This window comes from Thermobia domestica, chromosome 9 (genome assembly GCF_964235325.1).
Source record: "Thermobia domestica chromosome 9, izTheDome1.hap1.1, whole genome shotgun sequence".
NCBI lineage: Eukaryota > Metazoa > Arthropoda > Insecta > Zygentoma > Lepismatidae > Thermobia > Thermobia domestica.
Window position 1 is genome coordinate 55,271,754 of NC_137462.1, and position 23,038 is coordinate 55,294,791.

At 35.5% G+C, this 23,038-nt stretch overlaps 1 protein-coding gene across 10 annotated transcripts in view; it reads left to right on the forward strand.

Annotated features, from left to right (window-relative positions):
• The first annotated feature begins 4,971 nt into the window (after positions 1-4,971).
• LOC145694663 (uncharacterized) overlaps positions 4,972-23,038 on the forward strand; it is a 278,706-nt gene continuing 260,639 nt past the window's right edge. For 3 of the 10 annotated variants that reach the window (XM_081771131.1, XM_081771129.1, XM_081771128.1), the window contains exons 1-2: positions 4,973-5,324; positions 19,931-20,058. In XM_081771131.1, coding sequence (XP_081627257.1) covers positions 19,939-20,058 — 120 coding nt within the window. In that variant the 5' untranslated portion in view covers positions 4,973-5,324; positions 19,931-19,938. Of the gene's footprint in view, positions 5,325-19,930; positions 20,059-23,038 lie in introns of all 10 variants that reach the window. The other 7 variants (XM_081771127.1, XM_081771125.1, XM_081771132.1 and 4 more) reach the window with 6 other exon arrangements.

The following is a 23,038-nucleotide window of genomic DNA, read 5'->3' on the forward strand; positions in this document are numbered from 1 at the left end:
TGCCCAAATGACGCTCTTAGAACATTTTCTTGCAATTACTGAAAATAAATGAAATGAATCATTGAATAACACTCATTTCTGTCCGTAGATATTCTCGAGCTCTGTGCGTGCATTACAGACTTTAGGAAACACAAAACTTACTGCCGTTATTGGCAATTTCCATAGATTTCTTAGGGAGCATCTTACTAGCTTGCAGTCTTTAAAGAAGGGAAAGAATGAAACTAAAGGTATTAATAAAGCTATGGGAAGATTGTATGACTTTTTTTTTTTTTTGAAAAAATAGGCTCTTTAAAGATTTTAGAACAAACGAATGATAAATGCTATTTTAGAGCTTTAACATTGTAAACTCGATTCCTGTTTTTTTTTTTTTTTTCGTCTGAATGGAAAGAGTGTACTACGTCACACACACTGCTTTAGAAAAGGAGAGGTGGAGGAGGGAGAGAGTTGGATTGAAGACAAAAAATAACTAATCGATCGAGACGTATTTCTGGATTGCATAAGAAAACGGGGCAAGAGTTTGTTATTAATTTGGACTTAAAATTTTTGTAACAATTTCTAAGCCGCGGATTATACATATTGGGTACAAATATTTGGTACCGTTTTGATTATAATTGGAAAGAAAATGTGTTGTCCGGGCCAGCTTGTCGTCAACCTGGCCCGCTATAAAAAATTCTAATTTCTCGAAATTAGTGGAGGTAGAAATTCTAATTTTGTTGATACAAATTGATACATATAGAGTACAAATTTTTGGTCCCGTTTTTATTCGAATGGTAAAGAAAAATAAGTTATGCGAGTAAGTTCGACTCGCCATCAAAAATTCACAATTCTTGAAATTGGTGGGAGTACAAAGCCTAAATTTTGTGGTACAAATTCCATACAAATTTTTGGTACCGTTTTGATTTGAATTGGAAAGAAAAACAAGTTGTGCGGGCCAGCGTGACTCATCAAAAATTTAAATATGTAGAAATTGGTGGGAGTAAAAATTCTTGCAAACTTTTGGTACTGTTTTCATTCGAATTGAATGGAAAAAAATGTTGTGTGAGCCTGTTTGACTCGCCATCAAAAATTAAAATTTCTTGAAACTCATGGGGGATCAGATTGTAATTTTCATAATACAAATTAGTACATATTGGGTACAGATTTTTGGTGCCGTTTCGATTCAAATTCGAAGGAAAAATAAGTTGTGCGGGCTAGTTTGATCCGCCAACAAAAATGCATGTTTGTCGAAATTGGTATAGTACAAATTCTAATTTTGGTGCTACAAATTGGTATATGTTGGGTACAAATTTTGTTACCGGTTTAATTGAAATTGAGAAGAAAAATGAGTTGCGCTGTACAGATTGACTTACCAACAAAAGTTCAATTTTCTCAAAAAAATATTCGGGGTACAATTACTAATTTATGTGATACAGATTGGTGCATAATGGGTACAAGTTTTTTTTAGCTTCTAGTTCGAATTGGAAAGAAAATAAGTTGTCCAGCTCAGCTTGACGCGCCACTGAAAATTCATACTTTTCGGAATTTGTGGGTGTAGAAATTTTAATTTTACTGGTAAAAATTGGTATATATTGGGTACAAATTGTGGTTCGAATTGGAAAGAAAAGGAAATGCATTCCAGTTTGACCTGCCAACAAAAATTCAAACATCTACAACCTGGTAATGGTACAAATTCTTATTTTGCTAGTACAAATTGGCATATATTGGGTACAAATTTTCGGTACCGGTTTCAATCGAATTAAAAAAAAAATGTTTTGTGGATCAGTTTGTCCTGCCATCGAAAATTCAAATTTCTCGAAATTGATGGAGGTACAAATTCTTACTTTGATGCTATAAATTGGTACATATTGGGTACAAATTTTTGGTGACGTTTGATTCGAATTGGAAAGGATACTAAGATGTGCAGGCCAGGTTGACCTGTCATGACAAACTTCAAATTTCTCGAAACTCATATGTATCCTTTGTTTTGAAACTTGATTTGAATGTTTGCTTGAATTGGCTCCCTAGTTTGTTCCGTTAATTTAACATAATCTACGGCGGTACAAACGAAACAAAACTACGGTACTATCCGGTAAAACCGAAAATCTTTCAAATGAGCCAACTAAATCGTTTGTACAACGTGAGGGGGGGGGCAGGTTCACACAGCCCCAATTTTGTTTTCTTAATTTTTCATAATCTAATATGGTTAAACTAAAACATTGTGGTACAATCCGGTACTAACCAAGTACTTTCATATGACATACAAAAGTCATGTGTACCCAGTGTATTAAGTCATGATTTGAGGGCCTGCTTGATCTGGGCCCTCATTTTCTTTCGTTAATTTTTCATAATCCAGAACGGTACAAACGAAACAAACTACGATACAATCCGGTACAAACGAAAATCTTTCAAATGAGCCAACTAAATCGTTTGTACAACGTGGGGGGGGGGCAGGTTCACACAGCCCCCAATTTTGTTTTCTTAATTGTTCATAATCTAATATGGTTAAACTAAAACTCATTGTGGTACAATCCGGTACTAACCAAGTACTTTCATATGACATACAAAAGTCATGTGTACCCGGTGTATTAAGGCATGATTTGAGGGCCTGCTTGATCTGGGCCCCCATTTTGTTTCGTTAATTTTTCATAATCCAGAACGGTACAAACGAAACAAACTAAGGTACAATCTGGTACAAACGAAAATCTTTCAAATGAGCCAACTAAATCTTTTGTACAACGTGGTGGTGGTGGGGGCAGGTTCACACAGCCCCCAATTTTGTTTTCTTAATGTTTCATAATTATTATGGATAAACTAGAACTCATTGTGGTACAATCCGGTACTAACTAAGTACTTTCAAATGACATACTAAAATCATGTGTACCCGGTGTATTAAGTCGTGATTTGAGGACCTGCTTGATCTGGGCCCCCATTATGTTTCGTTAAATTTTTCATAATCCAGAACGGTACAAACGAAACTAACTACGGTACGATCATATATAAACGAAAATCTTTCAAATGAGCCAGTTAAATCGATCCTAGGACATTGTGGGTGGGGGTCTGCGTGAACTTGCCCCCACTTTGTTTTCTAATTTCTCATATTGCAGTACAGTACAAACAAAAATGTTTGCGGTACAAACCGGTACAAACAAAGTACTTTATATTGATATGCGGAAATTGTTTGTACCCTGAGGTGGGGAGGGGGGCCGGTTCACAAGGGTGTCTTTAACCTCACAGATACATTGAACTTTGCTAACACTAAGTGTGGGAGCAAGCTATTTGAATATAAAGATTATTTACATCGGATTAACAAGCGTAATAGTGAGAAAACTTACATGATATGTACGCTCGGATGCAAAGCCACTGTTGTTCTTCTTGGAGACGAGCCCATAAAATCGTCACCTAGGCCTATATACCTAGATTCGCATTAGCCGCAAGGAAAGTCAAGTTTTGTGGATAAAATGACAAACAGGGTAATCGAGGATCCAATTCAACCACTTCCAAAGATTTACAGGTACGTTCATTTCTTTGTTCTAAGGTTCAGCACAGTGACATTTAGTTATTATTATTATTATTATTATTTCGGGGGGGGGGGGGCTATTGCTATCATAGTGCAAGTCACAGACTTTCGTAGTATAATGAGCACAGAGTTGGTTTGTCAGATTTCACCAATGAACAATAGAATAGCCAAGTGGAAGAGTGAAGAAAATTTAATAGTCACCCTAGTCCTCATTTATTTTTATTGGATTGTATGGAATATTAAAAAAAATGTGACAAAAGGACAAGAAGAACTAACAGTGTTGAGGAATGGCAGTCAAAACTGAAGGAAAAATTGTCTCATGAGCATCCCAATATATTTATATACATTGTTGGAGTTATTGAAGCAAGAACAGGAGAATGAAAATCTAATGTTGTTGCTGGAGGTAGAGAACCGGTCAAAAGTGCAGAAATTGAAGCACAAACGCTTAGATCAGCGAATTAATACTTTGAAGGAGAGATTAAAATCTAAAAGTATAGATTTAATGGATTACATTGATACTGTATCCCGTTGCATATGTTTGGAAAACTGGGTATGTACGACAGAAAAAAAGAAGTACAAATAAATGAACATGTACAATAACATAGCTCTTCTCTATTTTTCTTTTTTTTTTTTTTCAACTTCATCACTTACTTTTATTTCGTGCTAAAACGTTTTCCCTTCCTTTTAATGACTAGCATTAAATTAATATCCCGGCTTCATATTGTAATGTTGCAGGTCCGTCTGCTTTCGGCGTTTCTCGGTCTTCCATGTTTGCTTGCTGTTTGCTATGTTGTTTATAAATAATAGCACGTGTTGAGTTGACACGTGCGTCAAAATCCCCAACTAAAAATTTCCTTTGTCTTTACAGTAGGCGGAACAGGAATTCCTGTTTCGCCTAGGAAACATCCAACATTTTTAGGAAAAATTTAGTTTCTCACTATGTTGCAATAAAATTATAATATTTTTAGCATTGAATTTAAAGTTGTGACACTTTTGCAGTAATTCTAAAATTGTATTGCTATAGCACTGAGTCTACAGTTGTAATATTTTGCATTCCGTATCTTGATTCGTTTAGGCTGTAATTTGCATATAGCTGTTTTGCATTTGTGATGTATTTTCACACTTATTAGTAGTAATTTCATTTAGTCTAATTTGTATATGTATTTTGTATCTGAATTGCATTTTTGTTTGTTACATCTGTTAATTGTAATTTGCATTAGTTTAAAAGTGTAACATCCAGTGATTTTTTAAAGTTAAATTTGTTAATAGCAGTATGCTTGTAATTTAATATTGGAGTTATAACTTAAATTCATTTTATGTAATGCATTTAGTCTGATAATACAATTTCAGTTTTTAACTACCCCCTCCTCCCGTTATAAAAATATAAGTGAGTCACTGAGTCGTTCAAATGAATCGATTCATTTTAGTGAGCGAACTATTGAGCGGCGATCTCAGAGGTGAATCGGTTTGCTCATCACTAGTCTCTCGTTTGGCGCTTTTTGTGCCAACTCGTTGGCAATATTGCATTCACCTTTCAAAACAACAACAAAAGCTCAGCTGGCGGCCGCGTCTCGGATTTAAAACCCTTTTGTCGTAGCACTCTACGCCTTTTGTGGGTTTCATTTACAAGAACAAGAGCAACAGGACTATTTTGTTGATTTGTTTCTGAGAAGACGCGGTTGTCTCTTTTATTTTTGAGAGGAATATGTAGTTGAAGTATCAAAGTGATCGATCATACAGAGGTAGTTTTAACATTAAGAGCGTAAGAATAACATTGCTTCAACGCGGTCAAGTCCAAACATACGCAGGAAAAACAGCGTATAGCAAGGTGAGTGGAAATGTTCGTGCAGGTTAACTTTAGGAATGCCAGGAATCAAAGGGTCATCAGAAATAATCGTTGACAAATTCGTGCAGGTTTACTTTTAACGCACCACGCAAAATGATTGATGAAAAAAAATAGTACGCTGCTGATTTACTTTTGGCGCACCACATTTTTGAAGATTTACAGGTGTAATTTAATACTTTGCATGAAAAGTAATATTTATAAAGACCGGGTTACTAGTGTAAAATCATTACAAATGCTTTATGACTGATAATATAAGTGAGTACATTTGAAAGTTGACTTTATTAGAAACTATTTTAAACTGCAGTGAATGTCTGCACAGTGTATAGAAGTTGTATTTTATGTTTACAAGTGGAGCGCTACTTGTATGATACCATGAGAAGTGCTATTGAAACTTGCATCATTACAACAATCCACTCGTATTCATTACTCCTCGCTTACCCGTATACCCACTGTCGCTAACGCTCGGGTTCCCAGCTTCGGAATGCACCCTGACTCGGTTACATAGCTTTCGTGTTTTTTAGTGGCTACTTAGCATAGACTGAAATGAAATCTTTGAGTTTTACGTCCCACGGTTATGCCGGTTAGGCTAAAGGAGACGGTGATGATGAGTAATGAATGAAATGGTGGAATGAAGAAAGTGGGAGGAAATGGGAGAACCCCGAGAAAACCCACGCACACGGTGTTTGTCCACCACAAAGTTCACTTGGGGGGGGGGGCTGGGATCGAACCCGGGACCCCTAGCACCAGAGGTGAACGCTCTACCACTGAGCCACCGCGGCCCCTATTAGCATAGACTGTTTTGCATTTTTGCACTATAGTTTTTATACATACGTCCGGATGCCGTATTTTTACGCAAATCGTGGAAGAATTGTGAATTTTGAACAGTTGCTTATAATGGTCCCCTTGAATTTTATCTGTGCTATGGGAGCTATTTTTATGTTGCCAGCGCAAATCAATTAGGAAACAATAAGAAGAAAAATAGAGAAATAATAATTATTTTCAATAATTATTTGGAATGGTACGCCAGAAGTAAAAACTGCAGGATTATTTCACTGTTTTCCTTCTTATTGTTCCCTAAAAGATTTACAATATGCGACATGAAAATATCTCACGTGGCATGATTACAATTCAAGGGGGCCACCAGAACACTTTTTGAATTGCATTTTCCTTTTCGATTTTTCTCGTCTTCCGAGTCTATAGCACAAAAACTACAGTGCACACCAAGCTGTGCTAGATAGCTACTAGGAACACGAATGTTATTTAACCAAGTCAGAACAGGGTGAAACTGATGGGTGCGCAATAGCTCGAAGGTGCGTCGGCAACGGTGGGTGTATGTATAAACGAGGGTAGTGAAAAAAGTGGGTTTAGGCAATGATACTAAGTTTCGATAGCACTTGTTATGGTTTTCATACTAGTAACGCTCCACTTGTAAACATAAGATACAGGTTCTGTACGCTCTGCAGATATAAGCCGCCGATAGGTAAGGCTTTAAAACACAGGCCCCCTATATAGATGATATTAGTGTTGATCAATGCCCAAGAGGATGATGAACATTTTGGTACTACATAGTAACCGGTGGCCACTGGCCAACTGGCCACCGTTCCCCAGATATTGGCCAAAAAGTTCCGATTTCGGGAGATTTAAGGAGCAATATTTCGGGAACCGTAAGTCATATAGAGGTGATATTGGCGTTGTTCAATACTTAAGAGGGAGAAGGAGTGCGCCACAGCGGCCGGAATATTGGTGTTCAATTTAACATGGGATCTCAACCATTTTTTAGGCAAATCACGGTTTCATTTCGTTCTTTCGCAAAAATGTCTCAGTAGCGCACTAAATATGATGCATCTCATTTTAAAGGTGCAATTTGAACGCTGTGCGTGATATTTTCTTCTTATAAATACAGATAATTATAATCCAAATTCCCATAAGAAAATGATCAAAATCAGACGGAAAAGTCTTCTGTTTTTTTACAGTAAGGAAAAGAGCTAAAAACTCCGGACTTTTTTGAGAATGGAGTAGAATCTTTGTATTTGTGCGCTACTGTACTATTTTTTCGCTGTTTCCAAAGACATCCATTTCACAATCGATGAGAAATTATATCCTTCATAATTGAATCTACAGAAATCAGATTTTTTCGTGTTCACGTACTTGGCCGTATAACTGCTAGATGGCACTATAGTCATTCCTATCCCCCTTTTCTTCTCAGCGGGAGCCAGTCCTTTTGAAAATCTACTTTGAACTTCTTAACAGGGGCGGGAGGAAGGAAATCATTGTGAAGGACGGGAACTTCAAACACGAGGAATGGCAAAATGTATGACCTCTTTGGTTGATGGTTTCTGTTTCAGCAGTACAGTGTGTTTGTAGATGGTTTCTGTGAGAAGAAGTAATTTGTGTTTGTAGCGATAAAGTCAACCTTTCGACAAAAATTTGTGAAGGAGAAGCCGAACCAAAGTCTTCGTTTATCTATTCCAAGAAAGAAATGAAAACTTCCTGCAGGACTAAGAATATACATGCAAGAGAAAAAATAAGATACATTATTATAATCTTTAGGATAGATTAATTCCCGAAATATTCTTTGTTTACCTGTCAAAAAATCAAGAATAATATGGTATAAAGCTCTTTCATCAGCTTCCATCGTACAACATACTAGACACACACATTTATATACATACATACATACATATATATATATATATATATATATATATATATATATATATATATATAGTGGCGGATCCAGGATATGATCAAGGGAGGAGGTAAACCATAGTTTGCCTCTTTATCCAGAGTAAACAGGATTGAAGCCCATTTTATCCAGTGTATACCTGAGCGTCAAGGGGGGGGGGGGCTATAGCCTCTATAGCCACCCTTGGATCCGCGCCTGTATATGTAAACTATTTACAGTGCCGGAGTTACGTGTAAGCGAAACAAGCTATAGCTTAGGGCCCCGCTCTCTTGGGGGACCCAAAATCTAAAGAAAAATTGGATTTCTAAAATATAAGAAAATTTTAAAAAATAAAGTAAAATTTATATATACGTAGCAACAGTGCTTCCTGCTGTGTAGCCTACGTTCGTGTAATTAATAGGGCTCCTTCTACCAGTCTGCTTCCTAAATTATCTCTAGTTTCTTCATATCTGTATGTAGGGTGCGTATGTTCATCTGGACACATAAAGGACCCCATTACCTTCAACAGCTTGGGGCCCCACTAAACCTAAATCCGACTCTGACTATTTATGCATGTTTGCTCCCTCTTTTTTCGAAGCAGTTCTTCTTTGATATTGCTTCCAATTTCGGCAGGTTTTACCAAGGGGGGAAGAGTCCTTACCCATTCCAGGCATTCAAACTAGGGACTGGACTACTTGCTTCCAACATTCTGTCCCCCATGTTTCCCGGTCTGAATCAATTGTCTAAAGCCCATAAAACATTCAAATTCATATGTAGATGTTGCTCATCAGTGTCGACACCTAAATATTTCTCAATCAACGGTAGGGGTGTTTGGTATCCTCAATCTGTCTCCCTCTTATTAGCGGAGCGGTAGTAATATTCGGTAGTAATTCTTAAAAAAAAAATGTTTTTTAATGTATGTAGTAACACATAGGAAACTAAATTTTAATATACCCTAGTAGTATAGAAACGTACCATACGGTACCTTACCAAAATAAACACCCTATGCCAAGGACGCAAACATTAACAATAATAAGAAAAGATAACAATAAACATTTTAAAGATATTCTTTCATTAATCAAGTCGCACTTAAAAGTTTAAAAAAAATGTTTATGCGTGAATAAAAAAAGGGATGCGCTCTCATATAGGCTTACAGTTACTTTATAAATTCTTAAAATAACGCACTCCATTCTTATTATTTAGTCTTGCATAAACAAAATTATTTTTAACTTTTTAGTGGGAATTTATTAACAAAAGAATGTCTTTAAAAGGTGTCTTATCATTTTTTTTAATTCGTTGGACACCTTTTCCAAATCCTAAAGTGATATGCAACCAGGGATACCAGGGCTGGTTAAAGGCTAGTATTTATTTTAGGATAAGGAAGTTGAAAATAAAAACATATTAAAATTTGCTTTTAAAATAAATAGATATATTGCAATGTCACCGGACTTACATCGCTCTGCAACAGTTCTTAGTTCTATGACGTCAGGAAATAAGTTCAATTTATACGAACACTTATTTAATGTTTGAAACAAACACCTGTTACATCCTTGTACACTCATGTCCAAAATGATTGTCGCATTTCTATAACTGTCTTCTTGTAAAAATATCATGTAATAATGATTTTGCAGGAGACTTTTAATACTGATACTATGTGTACAATCGGGAAATATATGTGGTAAATTTCATAGGAAAATACAGTAATTATAAATACGAAGATTAGAATGAGTAAAATAAAATGTTGCTAAATGGACACGAAAGTTTTGTTTTCGTTTTATTGTTCTTATTTACTGCTCTTTTGACATGAAATTTGCCACATACATGTCTTTGCCGATTGTACGCATACTAACATTATAAGAAATACCGGATGAATTCGTTATCAAATTATATTCCTACAATAACATATTTATAGACATGCGACAATAATTTTGGACATGAGTGACACATTTTTTAATTCTATTGTTAATGAAGTGGTCTATTTCCCCCAATAAAAACCAACATCAAGCAGGGCATGTGCTCCCTCCTGTCCTTCTAAGCCGGCCCCCAGGGCTGAATGTAACATTGCGGCTTTTTCCTGTTATAATAGGAAAAACTCAGGATGGTCAGCAACTGGTATCGAACCCAGGACCATTCGAATGTGAAGGCGAGAGAGAGGGTAAATCTGGTGGTCATATTTTGAAAAGAAAATAAGGAAATGGATTCCACTAAAAAAATGGTTCACATTGTCAATACATTTCAAATCTTTGTCTGGGTTTTCTGCCTTTCAATTCCAAGTTTGTTTTTTTTTTTTTTTTTTTTTTTTTTAACCACGAAGGCCCTAAATAAATTAGAATATCGACTCTCCCGTGTGTGTGTGTGTTTTTTTTAAATATTGGCATGGTTCTTCATTTTATATCAGATTCTTCCCGCACTATTCTGTTATTTACCATAGGTAGAATCCTTTGAGAAAGAGACATGCGACAAGTGCTTTAGTTCTCTATGGTATGTTTGTGACCGTTGTAGATATTTGAGTGGCTCTCTGACAGGGAGCTGACGGCTGATATCATGTTGGTCCCTCTTATTTATTTGTTTCTTCAGTTCTGTTTCTCTTTTAGCCAAAAGAAAAGAATTTCACTCTTCTGTCCCATTTACAGCCGTAACCATCCCCCTCCTACGCTGTCCAACTTTGACCACATGCAGGGGAAAACGAAGGAAAAGGACGGGTGCATTTGCTTTGACGGCATTTCAGCGACAACCCCATCTGTTGCCAAAATAAGGAAACACTTTGAACTGCAAGGAGAAACTCTATCCTCGATTTGTCAAGGTCACTTGACTCCCGCCGGCTCTTAAGAGGATGGTGAATATTTTGTTAACAAATAGTACCCACTGGTCACTGGTTACGTCTTTATTTTCAATATATATATATATACGGTGATAAAAAGTGACAGTTCAATAAAGCTAATTCAACATATCCCCTAAAACGCAGGTTCCAAATATATAAATGTATTATCTATTGAACTTAATCAAATATATTTAATGTACAATTTCATATACATTTCGAAATGGTCAATTTTTTTATGTTCGTTCTGGCAATGCTCTTCGAGCATTCTCAACAGTTTCTTTCTTGTCTTCTGTTAAAAAAAAAAAAAATAAAATAAAGATGACGAAAAGGCCTTTCCTGCGTTTCCGAAAAGGACATTGTTGTGTCTCCTAGTAAAAAAAGAAACTTTTTTTTCACCACCAATTGGTAACTGCGGAATATCATACATGCTGTAGGTAAAACAACGAAAAAAGTAGAAGTTGATTCTTATTATTCTCTTTTTAATCTATATTCTTTACTATTAGAAAGAAGAAAAGACACTTCAGGAATTCCGCAGTTTTGTGCAAGTAAAGAATAACTTATGAAAGACTTTCCTTGTTTTGCGAAATGTTCTCTCAATTAGTTTCAAAGCGGTTGACTAACATATCGAGCCCTTGTAAGAAGAAATGAAAGTACGCTGGAATTATTGCGGTCCAAAAGGTTAATTTTTGGGCCATTCCGCGTGTCAATTAAAACGCAATTCGTGTAGCTTTCTTAACTCCACGGGAAGACAAATAACTAATACATAGTCACGCCACGGCAAATATTAGAAGGCACCATTTTTCCTATGAACCAGTAATACGTACAAAAACTTTACATTTCCGAATGAAACTATATACATTAGGTAGTCACTTCATTAAAGTGGGGAGGAATGCCCCTCCTGACCCCTAATCGCCGTCCATGCATACATATAATGCAGACTGTTACTAGCATTACAAATAATTTTTATTGTTTAAAAACATATGCGTGGTGAACCAGGTTTTGCTGTGTTTACCATAAAAAATAAGAGGGTTATTTAAGCGAAGTCGAAAACGTTAAAACCTGTGGTCGAAGTGAGACGGTATGTGGTGGTATGCCATATCATTTCTGGTTTTTCATTGATGAAGGCATACCACCTTTGTTTTTTCAGCGATCAAGACATACCGTCACGGGAGAGTAGATGGTAAATACTTTTAATAAATCAATTTTTATACACATTAATTGAATAGCTTTGCATGTAAAAAAGTTTATTTCTTACGTAGAAATAATTTCTAAGTTAACAAAACCGACATTTTTGTTACCTTTTTCCTATCTTTTGTTCTTAAAGTGAGGTGTCTTCAAAGTTCATCTAAATAAATAATAAACACTTCTGACCAGAGTATATACACTTATTTATTAAAAACTAAATTACAGTTAGTGTCTGATGAAGACAACGTTAAGTTCTCGAAACCGTTACACTGTAATTTAGTTTTTAATAAACAAGTGTATATACTCTGGTCAGAAGTGTTTATTATTTATTTAGTGAGTTCCAGAGTCGTGATGGATAGAGTTGCAAGTTCATCTAGTTTCTATTTCAATGTGCCATATTGAATTGTTTCTTTCGTATGTATGTGTGTGTCTTCTTGTCTTAATTCATATAAATGCCGTGTTTTGAGCATGGGAGAATTTAAGACATGTGTGCTGTGGTATCGGATCTTCTGGGGGTTTGGAATATCCCTCAGTCGAATGCGGGGTACGAGAGTTTTGCCGCAGTAAATTTTTAATATAAAAACTCAGTTTTTGAGCATTTTCGTGTATAATTCTCTATAATACAACATACGAGAATTTTTTTTTTTCTTCAGAGAGATGTGGCGGGGGATCAAAGTCTCTCCATGTCCGCCCCCCCTCATAACTAAAGAGAAGCTCTCCAGCGGTTTTCAGTTATTATGTAAATAGAAATGCAATCTTTTAGGCAACGTACCCCCACTGTATTTCAACATTTAAATAGCCGGTATGTCGAGTCAAAATCGTAATAAGACATACCGTCTCTGTTTTTTTCCCACTTCGAACACTGGATAAAACTACTTATTAACTCTAGAATTAATTGTTTTTAAACAGCAAATAGGAGAAAATAATGACAAAGTGAGCGTCTTTTGGGTTTCTTCCTAACATTTTCTTCTGAATCGAAACTTCTGTCTTGTTTGAGGTTCAAATGACGAGTCTGCTATCCTGACCATGGGCCCCCGAAGGGGAAGGGCAGGGTGGGGCCCTCCCCCATGGTTCACGAAAATGTATACGTACTATAGCAACCATGTAATGGGCCCTCCCTAGAAAATTTTCTTCGGACGCCCATGATCCTGACTGAGGACTTCTGCCTTTTTTTCACCAGTATTTTGGCATCGAGGGACTAAAAATATCAGTTAAGTACGAGTATTGCAAATCAATGCACATGCATAAAGAAATCGATTGTACAATTGATAATAATTTAGATCAACTTTAAGTCTAAAAGAAATCGATGAAATATAAGTGTCACTGTTACTACTAAACAAATTGAAAATAGTTCGGAAAATGTATCGGTAAATATCGGTGTTCATTTACCGATACTTCCAAAAGTGGCCGATATCAACGATACCGATATATCAGTACATCTCTAGTTTCAACTCCGTAATAGGATCGGTTCGTGAGGAACTCTACTTTTGGTATAAATATAGAGTCCTCCTCTTCTCCCCTTAATCAATGTGACATGATAAAAACCCGGCTCGAGCCAATTTCTAACTATGTTCAGACATTCATTTCAAACGGTTAGTACTTTTTTCATAATAAGATAACAAACAACATCGACTTCATTTGTATATAGCTAGATTATAACTACTTAATATTCCAGTATTTCGCTCAATGGGAGTTATTGTGTAGGGAAATACACGGCCACTATATAATCAGTCTTAATATACCACGTAATGAAATTTTCGAGTAACAAGAAGCTCAACTCGGCATTTTCCTATCTAATTTTGTTTCATCTTTTTATTTGCAGTCGTTTCTGATTTATAGGCATTAGACGAATTTACAGACTCATCCTGTATATTCAACCATAATCGTTAAGCGTAAGGAGGGCACCTCAGTGACACAACACTCCTCTCTTGTGCGTGGGATGTCTGATTCGATCCATGATCACACAAGTTTGTGGTGGGCAACATCGTGTACGTGGGTTTTCGCGTTTCTTCCCCCATGTTTAATGTCGAATTATTAATAATCATTCATTTTCATTAATCATCAGTCGGCATAATCGTGGGACATCAAACTAGAAACTTCCTTTAAATTTATTAATTTCAGCTTTTAATGAAATAATTGTGTAAACCTGCTAGTTGATTTTCTAGAAAGTAAATAATTATATTTTCATATTTTGGACCTTTGATGTCCCAAATATATTAAATGTATTTGATTAAATTCAATAGATAATACATTTATATATTTGGAACCTGCGTATTAGGGGATATGTTGAATTAGCTTTATTGAGCTGTCACTTTTTATCACCGTATATATATATATATTGAAAATGAAGATGTAACCAGTGACCATTGGGTACTATTTGTTAACAAAATATTCACCATCCTCTTAAGTATTGAACAACACCAATATCATCTCTGTATGACTTACGGTTCCCGAAATATGGCTCCTTAAATCTCCCGAAATCGGAACTTTTTGGCCAATGTCTGGGGAACGGTGGCCAGTTGGCCAGTGGCCACCGGTTACTATGTAGTACCAAAATGTTCATCATCCTCTTGGACATTGATCAACACTAATATCATCTCTCTATGATTTACAGTTCCCGAGATATAGCTTCTTAAATCTCCCGAAATCGGAACTCTTTTGGCCAATATCTTGGGACGCCATGATATTGGCGTTGATCAATACCTAGGAGGAGGATAAAAATTTGGTACCAAATAGTGACCAGTGGCCACTGGCCAAATCACAATTTTCCAAACATAATTTTAAGATGTTTATGAACAAGGAATCAAATATCTTCTTAAGGCTTCTAAGAATACGAAGGGCTAGTGCCGGTGGGGTGCTGATTGCCACGACTGGCGCTGATTACCAATATCAAGGTGCTGATTGCCACGATGGTGTGCTGACTGCCACTAGCCTGAGAGAAAGTTGCTAGACGTAACATTACCGGACGCCAAGAAGCATGAAAGAAACGTGATGAACCTTAGGATCGTGTTGTTCAGACCAACTCCTAACAAACGTAAACAGGTCTCTATATGTACTTTTAGTTTTGTTGTTAGGGAGCAGTGCGTACAAAATTGGTACAATTTATGTGTTCTCACTTGAACTCCCTATGTCAGCATGAACTATGTACAGCTGCGCAAATTGTGTTGAGCAGCTCTTGAAAGTTCCATAATAATAATAATAATAATAATAATAATAATAATAAAAAAAAAACACTGCTGGCTGTCCCTCACAAGGGAAGTTCGGGAGAAAGCACTCGTCTGCAGAGAAACGAAACATGCCATTTGAAGCCCCAATTCATGCTGATTACAACAAGCTAATAAAATTCTTGTACGGTTGAGATATTCAACTTGGAAGTTTATATAAGAAAATGAGAATATGTGCATTTAAACGCGTTAAGTACAACATAATTGGCAACAAATATTGACATACAAATTGAAAGCTATCGGAAGTAACAGAGAAAACTGTTTTGCAATAACTAACGAGTTGTTAGATACAATTAGTCATTATATTGTTCACAATATTGATAGGTTAGAGATGAAAATTGATCACTGTTGTTCTTCTGTTCTATGAAGAAATGACGCAGGCAAAATACTTCCTTGCATCATGAACATTTTATATGTGCAATTGCGTTGCATCCGTCAAGGAAACAGTTCGCAGAACCAAAGCAATAGGCAAATTCGACAAGTGATTCAAAAGCTATAGGTCTATAATTTGTTCGTAACCTGCCTTGTGGAACGCAAACAAACAATCCAATTCATCACGGTGATCGGAACTGATTCGTGTGGACACGAACTTCATGTAATTGTTTCGTTGGTACATCATAACGTCCGGATGAAGAAGTTTCATACTATGTACAAATCTCCTGCCATAATCTTTGATTCGTTGAAATCCAAACACATCAAATGGTTATACAAATCGTATGCAGTTCTTAGGTATCTTCCCAACCATTACGTCTTTACCATCCGTCATGCAACTTGTAATGGACAATTTGTCTGTGAATGAACCCCAGTGATCAAGCAGTCGCAAGTTCAAACCATCAGGCTTCGCCATGGGAGAGAATACTTAATGCGTTTAAATGTGCATCCACTCATTTTCTCATATAAACTTCCAAGCTGAATATCTCGAACAGTTCTCAACCGTACAGGAATTTTATTACCTGTAATCTGCATGAATTGGTCCTTCAAATGGCATGCTTAATAGTTTCTCTGCAAGCGAGTGCTTTCTCCTGAACTTCCCTTGTCAACGCTGGCTTCAGACCATCATATCCAAAACATAAAATTCGTTTACCTTGTTCCAATCTATCGCACTGCAGAAAGAAGTTCCGTCTTCGAAGCGAAGATAATCCTCCGGAAAATCTAGTTCTTTAAACGTGGAATTGTCTTGCTTTATGCCAAGAACAGAAAATACAATCCCTTTATAAACATCCAAGCTTATGTCGTTCCACTTAGTGAGCAAATTTGTAACTTACAGGGTGCCACATAGATTTGCTGTGATGATTACTAAATTAATCCGGATCTTTCCAAATACAGTTGTATTGTATTGTATTGTATTTATTTTCATCCTTTTTCATACAAATTGTTCACAACGTGAACGTATGAGTTGGACATGTCATAAGAACACTGAATGTGTACATATGTATAGATTTAAATCTACATGAAAATTAAAATAGTATGAATTTATATAAAACAAAAAGGTACAATATTTCATTATTCTAATTTACATACATCGATATAAAACAACATAACAGTTAATAAAACCTTACATTATAGATATACAGTATATATATATACTTTAAACATTATTTACTACAGGCGAGATATTCTTCTACAGAATAGAAACAGTGCTCGAGTAGGTAGGACTTGACTGCTTTATTGAAACCAGATGTTTTGTTTTTTAAAGTGGAAGGAAGCTTGTTATAAATATTCACTGCCATAGGAAATGTACTATTCTTATGTACTTTTAAACGTGAGGACTCTACATGAAGGTCAGACGCTTGTCTTGTATTATGCATATGAATATCTGAGTTCAACCGGAAGCTGCTTGTATCTATCTGTATATCTTTTCTTACAAATTTTAGGATTTCATATATATATATATAAACATGGAAGAGGTAAGATTTCAAGAAATTTAAATAGAGATTTACAAGAAGTTCGAGGTTTACTTCCGGTCATAAACCTTAAAGCTCTCTTTTGTAAAACGAATATGGAATTTAGCAGTGCAGTAGATCCCCAGAATATAATACCATATTTCAATTTAGAATGAAAAAGTCCAAAATAAGTTGTGAGCAGAACATGTTGACTGACACTATTTCGTAAAAGCTTTAACATGTAACAGGTTTGAGCCAATTTACTAGATAATTTTTGAATGTGAATTTTCCAATCTAATGTATCTGACACCCAAAGACCAAGAAATTTGATATCCGAGACGTAATTCAACGTTTTGCCGTTAATTGTTACACAAGGGCGTTTTCTTATCTCGTTTTTTGCTACGTGAAAGCACATGCACGAAGACTTTGTTGTGTTTAGTATTAGTTTATTTCTATCCATCCAGTCACTGATGGCAGACATGGTGGAATCTACTGCATTACATAACTCAACGTAAGTTTCTCCAGTTACTAGTATATTTGTATCGTCAGCATACAGAACAATTTTAGCAGAGTCTAAACATTGTGGCAAATCATTTATATATATTAAAAATAGAATAGGGCCTAAGATGGAACCTTGAGGAACTCCAAATTTTAGCTCTTTGGTATCTGAATAATATTTGCTTACTCCCTGAGTGTCTCGAGTTTGACAGTTAATTTCAACATTTTGCCTTCTGTTGGATATATACGATTTAAACCACTCATAAGCATTTCCCCTAATACCATAATCTTGCAATTTTTTAAGTAAAATTTGATGATCAATTGTATCGAAAGCTTTGCTAAGATCAAGAAATATGCCGGTTGTATGTTTCTTAGCGTTTATTGAATTTAAAGCAGAATAGAGAAAAGAGTAAAGAGCAGTTTCAGTAGATTTATTTGATCTAAAACCATTTTGAGCAGGAGATATTAAGTTAAAATTATTTAGAAAGCTAACTAGTCTTATATACATAAGTTTTTCAAAAAGTTTAGAGAAGGTAGACAGACATGATATTGGTCTATAGTTCGATGTAAGATCTTTCTTGCCACTTTTATATAAGGGCTTAACAACTGCTAGCTTCAATGCCTCAGGAAAAACGCCACTACTAAATGAGTTATTTACTATGAAGCATAAGGCATCAGCAATTTCACAAGAGCATTGCTTTAGAATTTTATCAGGAACTTCATCATATCCTGAAGAACTCTTATTTGTCATTCTCAGTGTAGTATTTAAGATTTCCTGACTAGTTACTGGGTGCAAGAACAATGATTTTTCGAAAATATCGTTATGTCTACTAACGTATTGTTTGCTAGATAGTTTATTGTTCACGTTGTTAGTGATAAGCTTTTCCACTTCATTCGTGAAGTAATCGTTAAAAGCATTTGCAATTTCAGTCGGATTCTCCCATTCTCGTGGTAGTCAACACCTTGATATTTGCAATCAGCGCCAGTCGTGGCAATCAGCACCAAACCCTAGTACCTACTTGCGTTGCTCTTGTCAGTTTTCTTAATAAAGTATGAAATATGATATACGGTATATTAACTGAAAAAATACTCTCCTATTAATTATACAATCTTTCGTCAAACAAAGTGTTGGAAACAATCAGGAAAACTAACATTGATATACAAATATTCAAATCATGTCTTGCTCCCCCCTCCCACTTTTAATGTCGAATCGCCGCCCCTGTATTATGTAATAGAGACTAGTAAATGCAATGTAACTATCAAAGCACATTGTCACTTTAAATATCAATCATTGACTCTTAGAATTAAGTTCACAATATATAAGTATTTGATGCTTTTTAGTACATTTTATGTGAGCTGGATTAAATTTAGAAGAAATATATTTTTTGTGTGGAACTTATGTAATTTGAAATTCTGCTGTTTGTCTTTCTATGTCAAATTTTGGCCTTATATCTAATGAACCCTATTACAATGTTGATCATTTTATTATTCTGAAATTTCCTGATAATATATAAGAAATGTGTCCAAAAGTATCGGTATCGGCAGTATTGGGTATCGGTGAAAAAGGGATATCGATACATTCCTAGTTGAAACTTAGTATGTGAACTGTTTATTGAACGTAAGTGGATATGCATAGTGTCTTTGCAGCTTACTCTTCTAACGGGAAAAACCAGAGAGAGCAATTTCTACAACGTGTTTCTCACTATATATAAAAGTGAAATCAACGTTGTGTGCCTCAGAATTATGGGGAAACGTTGAACTGTTTAAAATGAAGTTTACACCAGCACTTTGTGTGAGTGGGGAATTCTGAAATAACGGAGATAAAATATGAGTTTATATTTTACAATGTTACGAAACTAACCAGAGACTAATTTCCCAAACTCATTCTGATTACTTGTTTTAGGTAAGTTAAAGGAAGTGCGTATTACTTATAGGAGCAGAAAATTAATTTCAGATCATTTTCAAAGGGGAAACAAGAAAGAAATTAATAGAATCATTTGTCTTGTTTAAAAAGCATTGAGAAATTTCCTTATTGGTCAGTTGCATCTAAACTAGAAAACTGAAGACGCTTTTTTATTTTATATTGGATTTCTTTCATTTATTCTATGTGTATTATATCCATTTGTGACCGTAGACCATAGAGACCTAAAACCAGAAACTAAATTAGGTATTTCCGAGAAGTTATTTTAGTGCAATTACATACAGCCACTGGAACAATAACATGTTGTTTATTGAATAGTTTTATGTAAATATAGATGAGAGATGGGAATTAATAAATTGTTATTTGCTGAAATCTTTATTTTCACTTACAGAGTACACAATGGATTGGAAAACGTGTCGCCTGTGTTCTGGCCGCCGTATGGAATGCATAGATATCTTTGGAAAAGAGGGAATGGCGCAGTTAATTTATTTAAAGCTGACCAGAAGTTTACAGTATGAGGTAGGAGTTTTATTTTATAAATTATATTTCTCTTGTTCGTGTGGTTTCGTCTGGGAAGTTTATAAATTTTCCCCTGTAGATTATTAGATATTATAAAATAGTTTACGATAAAACATGCCTGTAAAGCTATGATCGGGCCTTGAGTTCGATGCAGTTGATAGGTGTGTTGATTATCATGCATGATCATACCTCACAACCTATGCCGTTCCCCACCATTTTATTCTGCATTCAAGAGCTAGATTACAGGACCACGTCACCGGTCTTGGCCCGATATATTGGTATCATGCATTGGAATAAGAGCAATGCCATTTTCCATAAACACGAAAACTATGGGCTTCCTAAAACTATACTGCAATGTGTTTCTACTATTGTTTAATTAACTAGTTACTATTAACTTCCAGTGCTATATGCGGGTGTTCCCCGTTTGTTACTGTTCTTTCATAGGAATAAACTCCTTTCCTGTACGAAACAAAAACAAATTGCCAATATAACCTCAATATATAAAAACTTCCACATGCAGCTACATACAATAAATGTGTTGCGTATTATCCTATAAATGACCGTTTTATCAAGAATATTTCATTTCTCTTTATAAATTCGTAATTTTTGAAGGTTTTAAAAGGAGAAAACAAAATCGAAAAATGTATTTTGAATAGATTTATTCAATAATATCATAAAATAAATTTTAAGAAACTTAAATATAGCTTAACTTCATTCGCTATCAATCCTGTGAAAGGGGAATTTTGTAGAGGAAAGTTGTGCAGATCAATACGAAGTAAATAGAAGTTGCAGAAGTAGTGACAATCCATTCTCCATAACAATTTCAGATACTCCAAAATCCTGTTATGTCATTACTCGTGTCCATTTAAATTTGTCAACGCTGAACTATGTTGACAAGGGATATCATGGCTCTAGAAGTACGTACTCGAAATATTTTATCAAATCTTATCCAGTCTTTTTCTGTCATGAAATTATTGTAGATATTAATTGCAGTATCCCAGTATGCTATCTAAACATAGCCTTACGTATATATGTATAAAACAAACAATTGCAATTCAAAATACAGGAATAACAAACTTCTGTGTCTTCTTACATAAACTAGCAGACGAGCTCTAATAGCAAGCGAAAAAGTAGTCCAGTAGTAAAATACGTGGGAAGATGAAGCTGATAAAATTAAGATAGGAAGTCGAATCCACCCTAGGAACACTCTTAACTGAAGTTATGGAACAAGAAATAAAGCAAGAAATATGTACAGGGTGTACAAAAGTAATGGCGAAAAATGAAACAAGAGATTCCTGGCACCAAAATAAGAAAAAAAATGCTTATGTGACATACAGTCCAGAAATGGACAGGGACGGAGCAAGACAGCTTCGAATTATGGGGAGAAAAATTTCACGCTTGCCAGCGGAATAATGATACGAGCTTGAAAAGGGGTTCAGAAAAAAGTCATATCGGCTTAACATGTTAAACACATGTTACATAACTGCGCTGGAGATTCTCCATACGTCATTTAGGGATTCACGGAATATCTGTACGGCAGGGGTAATGAAGCGGTGCAGTAAAGATGGAAACCATACAGAAGAAAGTTGTTATCCATGGCACGATTGCACGCACATGTGCAATGGGAGTCGAAGTTATCATGATTGCATAATCTCAGGGGGCAATCTAAAGTAGTATACCAGATAGAAACTTGCAGATAGAGGGTAGAAATAAGAAGTGTAACTAGTTGTGTTATGTACTGAAATAACAGTCAAAACCCACAATGACCTACTGTATTTGTACATAGACAGAATAGCACTATCAATTGTTAATCAACGTGCTAACAATAAACGTACCTACAGAAGATATGCAAAGTACTGTCCTCTCACATCTCTGCAACGTGCTAATCGTCAGTTTCAAATGCATTCCATCATTTCCAGTGTGTTGCGTAACTGTTCACACGCATCTTCAATGTGGTTTTGTAAATTGGCAAGTTCCTTACCCCCCACATTCGAAGCTGTCTAGCTCCGCCCCTGTCCACTTCCAGACTATATGTCATATCAATTTTTTATTTTTTTATTTTGGTGCCAGGAATCTGAGAGTTTCATTTTTCGCTATTACTTTTGGGACACCCTGTATATATCATTGACGTAGTGCTACAGTGACATCATACACACCAAGAAACACATTAGTTGTTATGAAAAGCATCGTTTGGACAAAATTGCAGCTGTCAGCATTTGCCAACAAGTGAAACATAGGCAATTCTACGTTAACGCTTTCAGACCTGGTGGTAACATCATATTTTAAGATTAAAAATAATTACTCTAGAGTATTCAAAATGGCTGGGTTTTCATGTCAGTATTCTTTGAACCGAAGGTCATTTTGTTAAGTATTTCTCAACTGAAACTCCACATATTCTTTAATACGAGTAATGGGGCAATATTAGGTATCTTAGTCCAGAAACTGTATTTAGTACCGTGTAAAATAATTTGGAATTAGCTTATTATAAAGAAGCATGCCGAAAGGAGTTTGCTAAATACAAATTACAAAATAATTGCCATGTCTAGGGAAATGCGCAAGAAGAGAGAAAAGGGTCTATCCGGTTGCAGTGATATGAACAGACTTTGGGGAGTTGCTGAAATTCAACTAAAATTTAGAAGAGGCTATGTAGATTCTATATTCTAAAAGCAAATTAAAATGAATGGAACATAGTGGTAGTAGTAGTAGTAGTAGTAGTAGTAGTAAAGAAAACGAAACATTAATTTCAATGGAAAATCAATGAAAAACAAACAATTTATCTCATCAGCTTAAATATAGAGAGATTATGTAGATCCTATATTCCAACAGAGAATTGTTCCAACATGGATGGAATATAGTCAAAAACTCACGAAACATGAACATTAACGTCAATGGGAAATCTAAAATAAATAAATAAAGTCGTTCACGTATCTCAAGAACTATACTAAGGAGATGGCTAATTGAAAGCTTATTGCAAAGACGT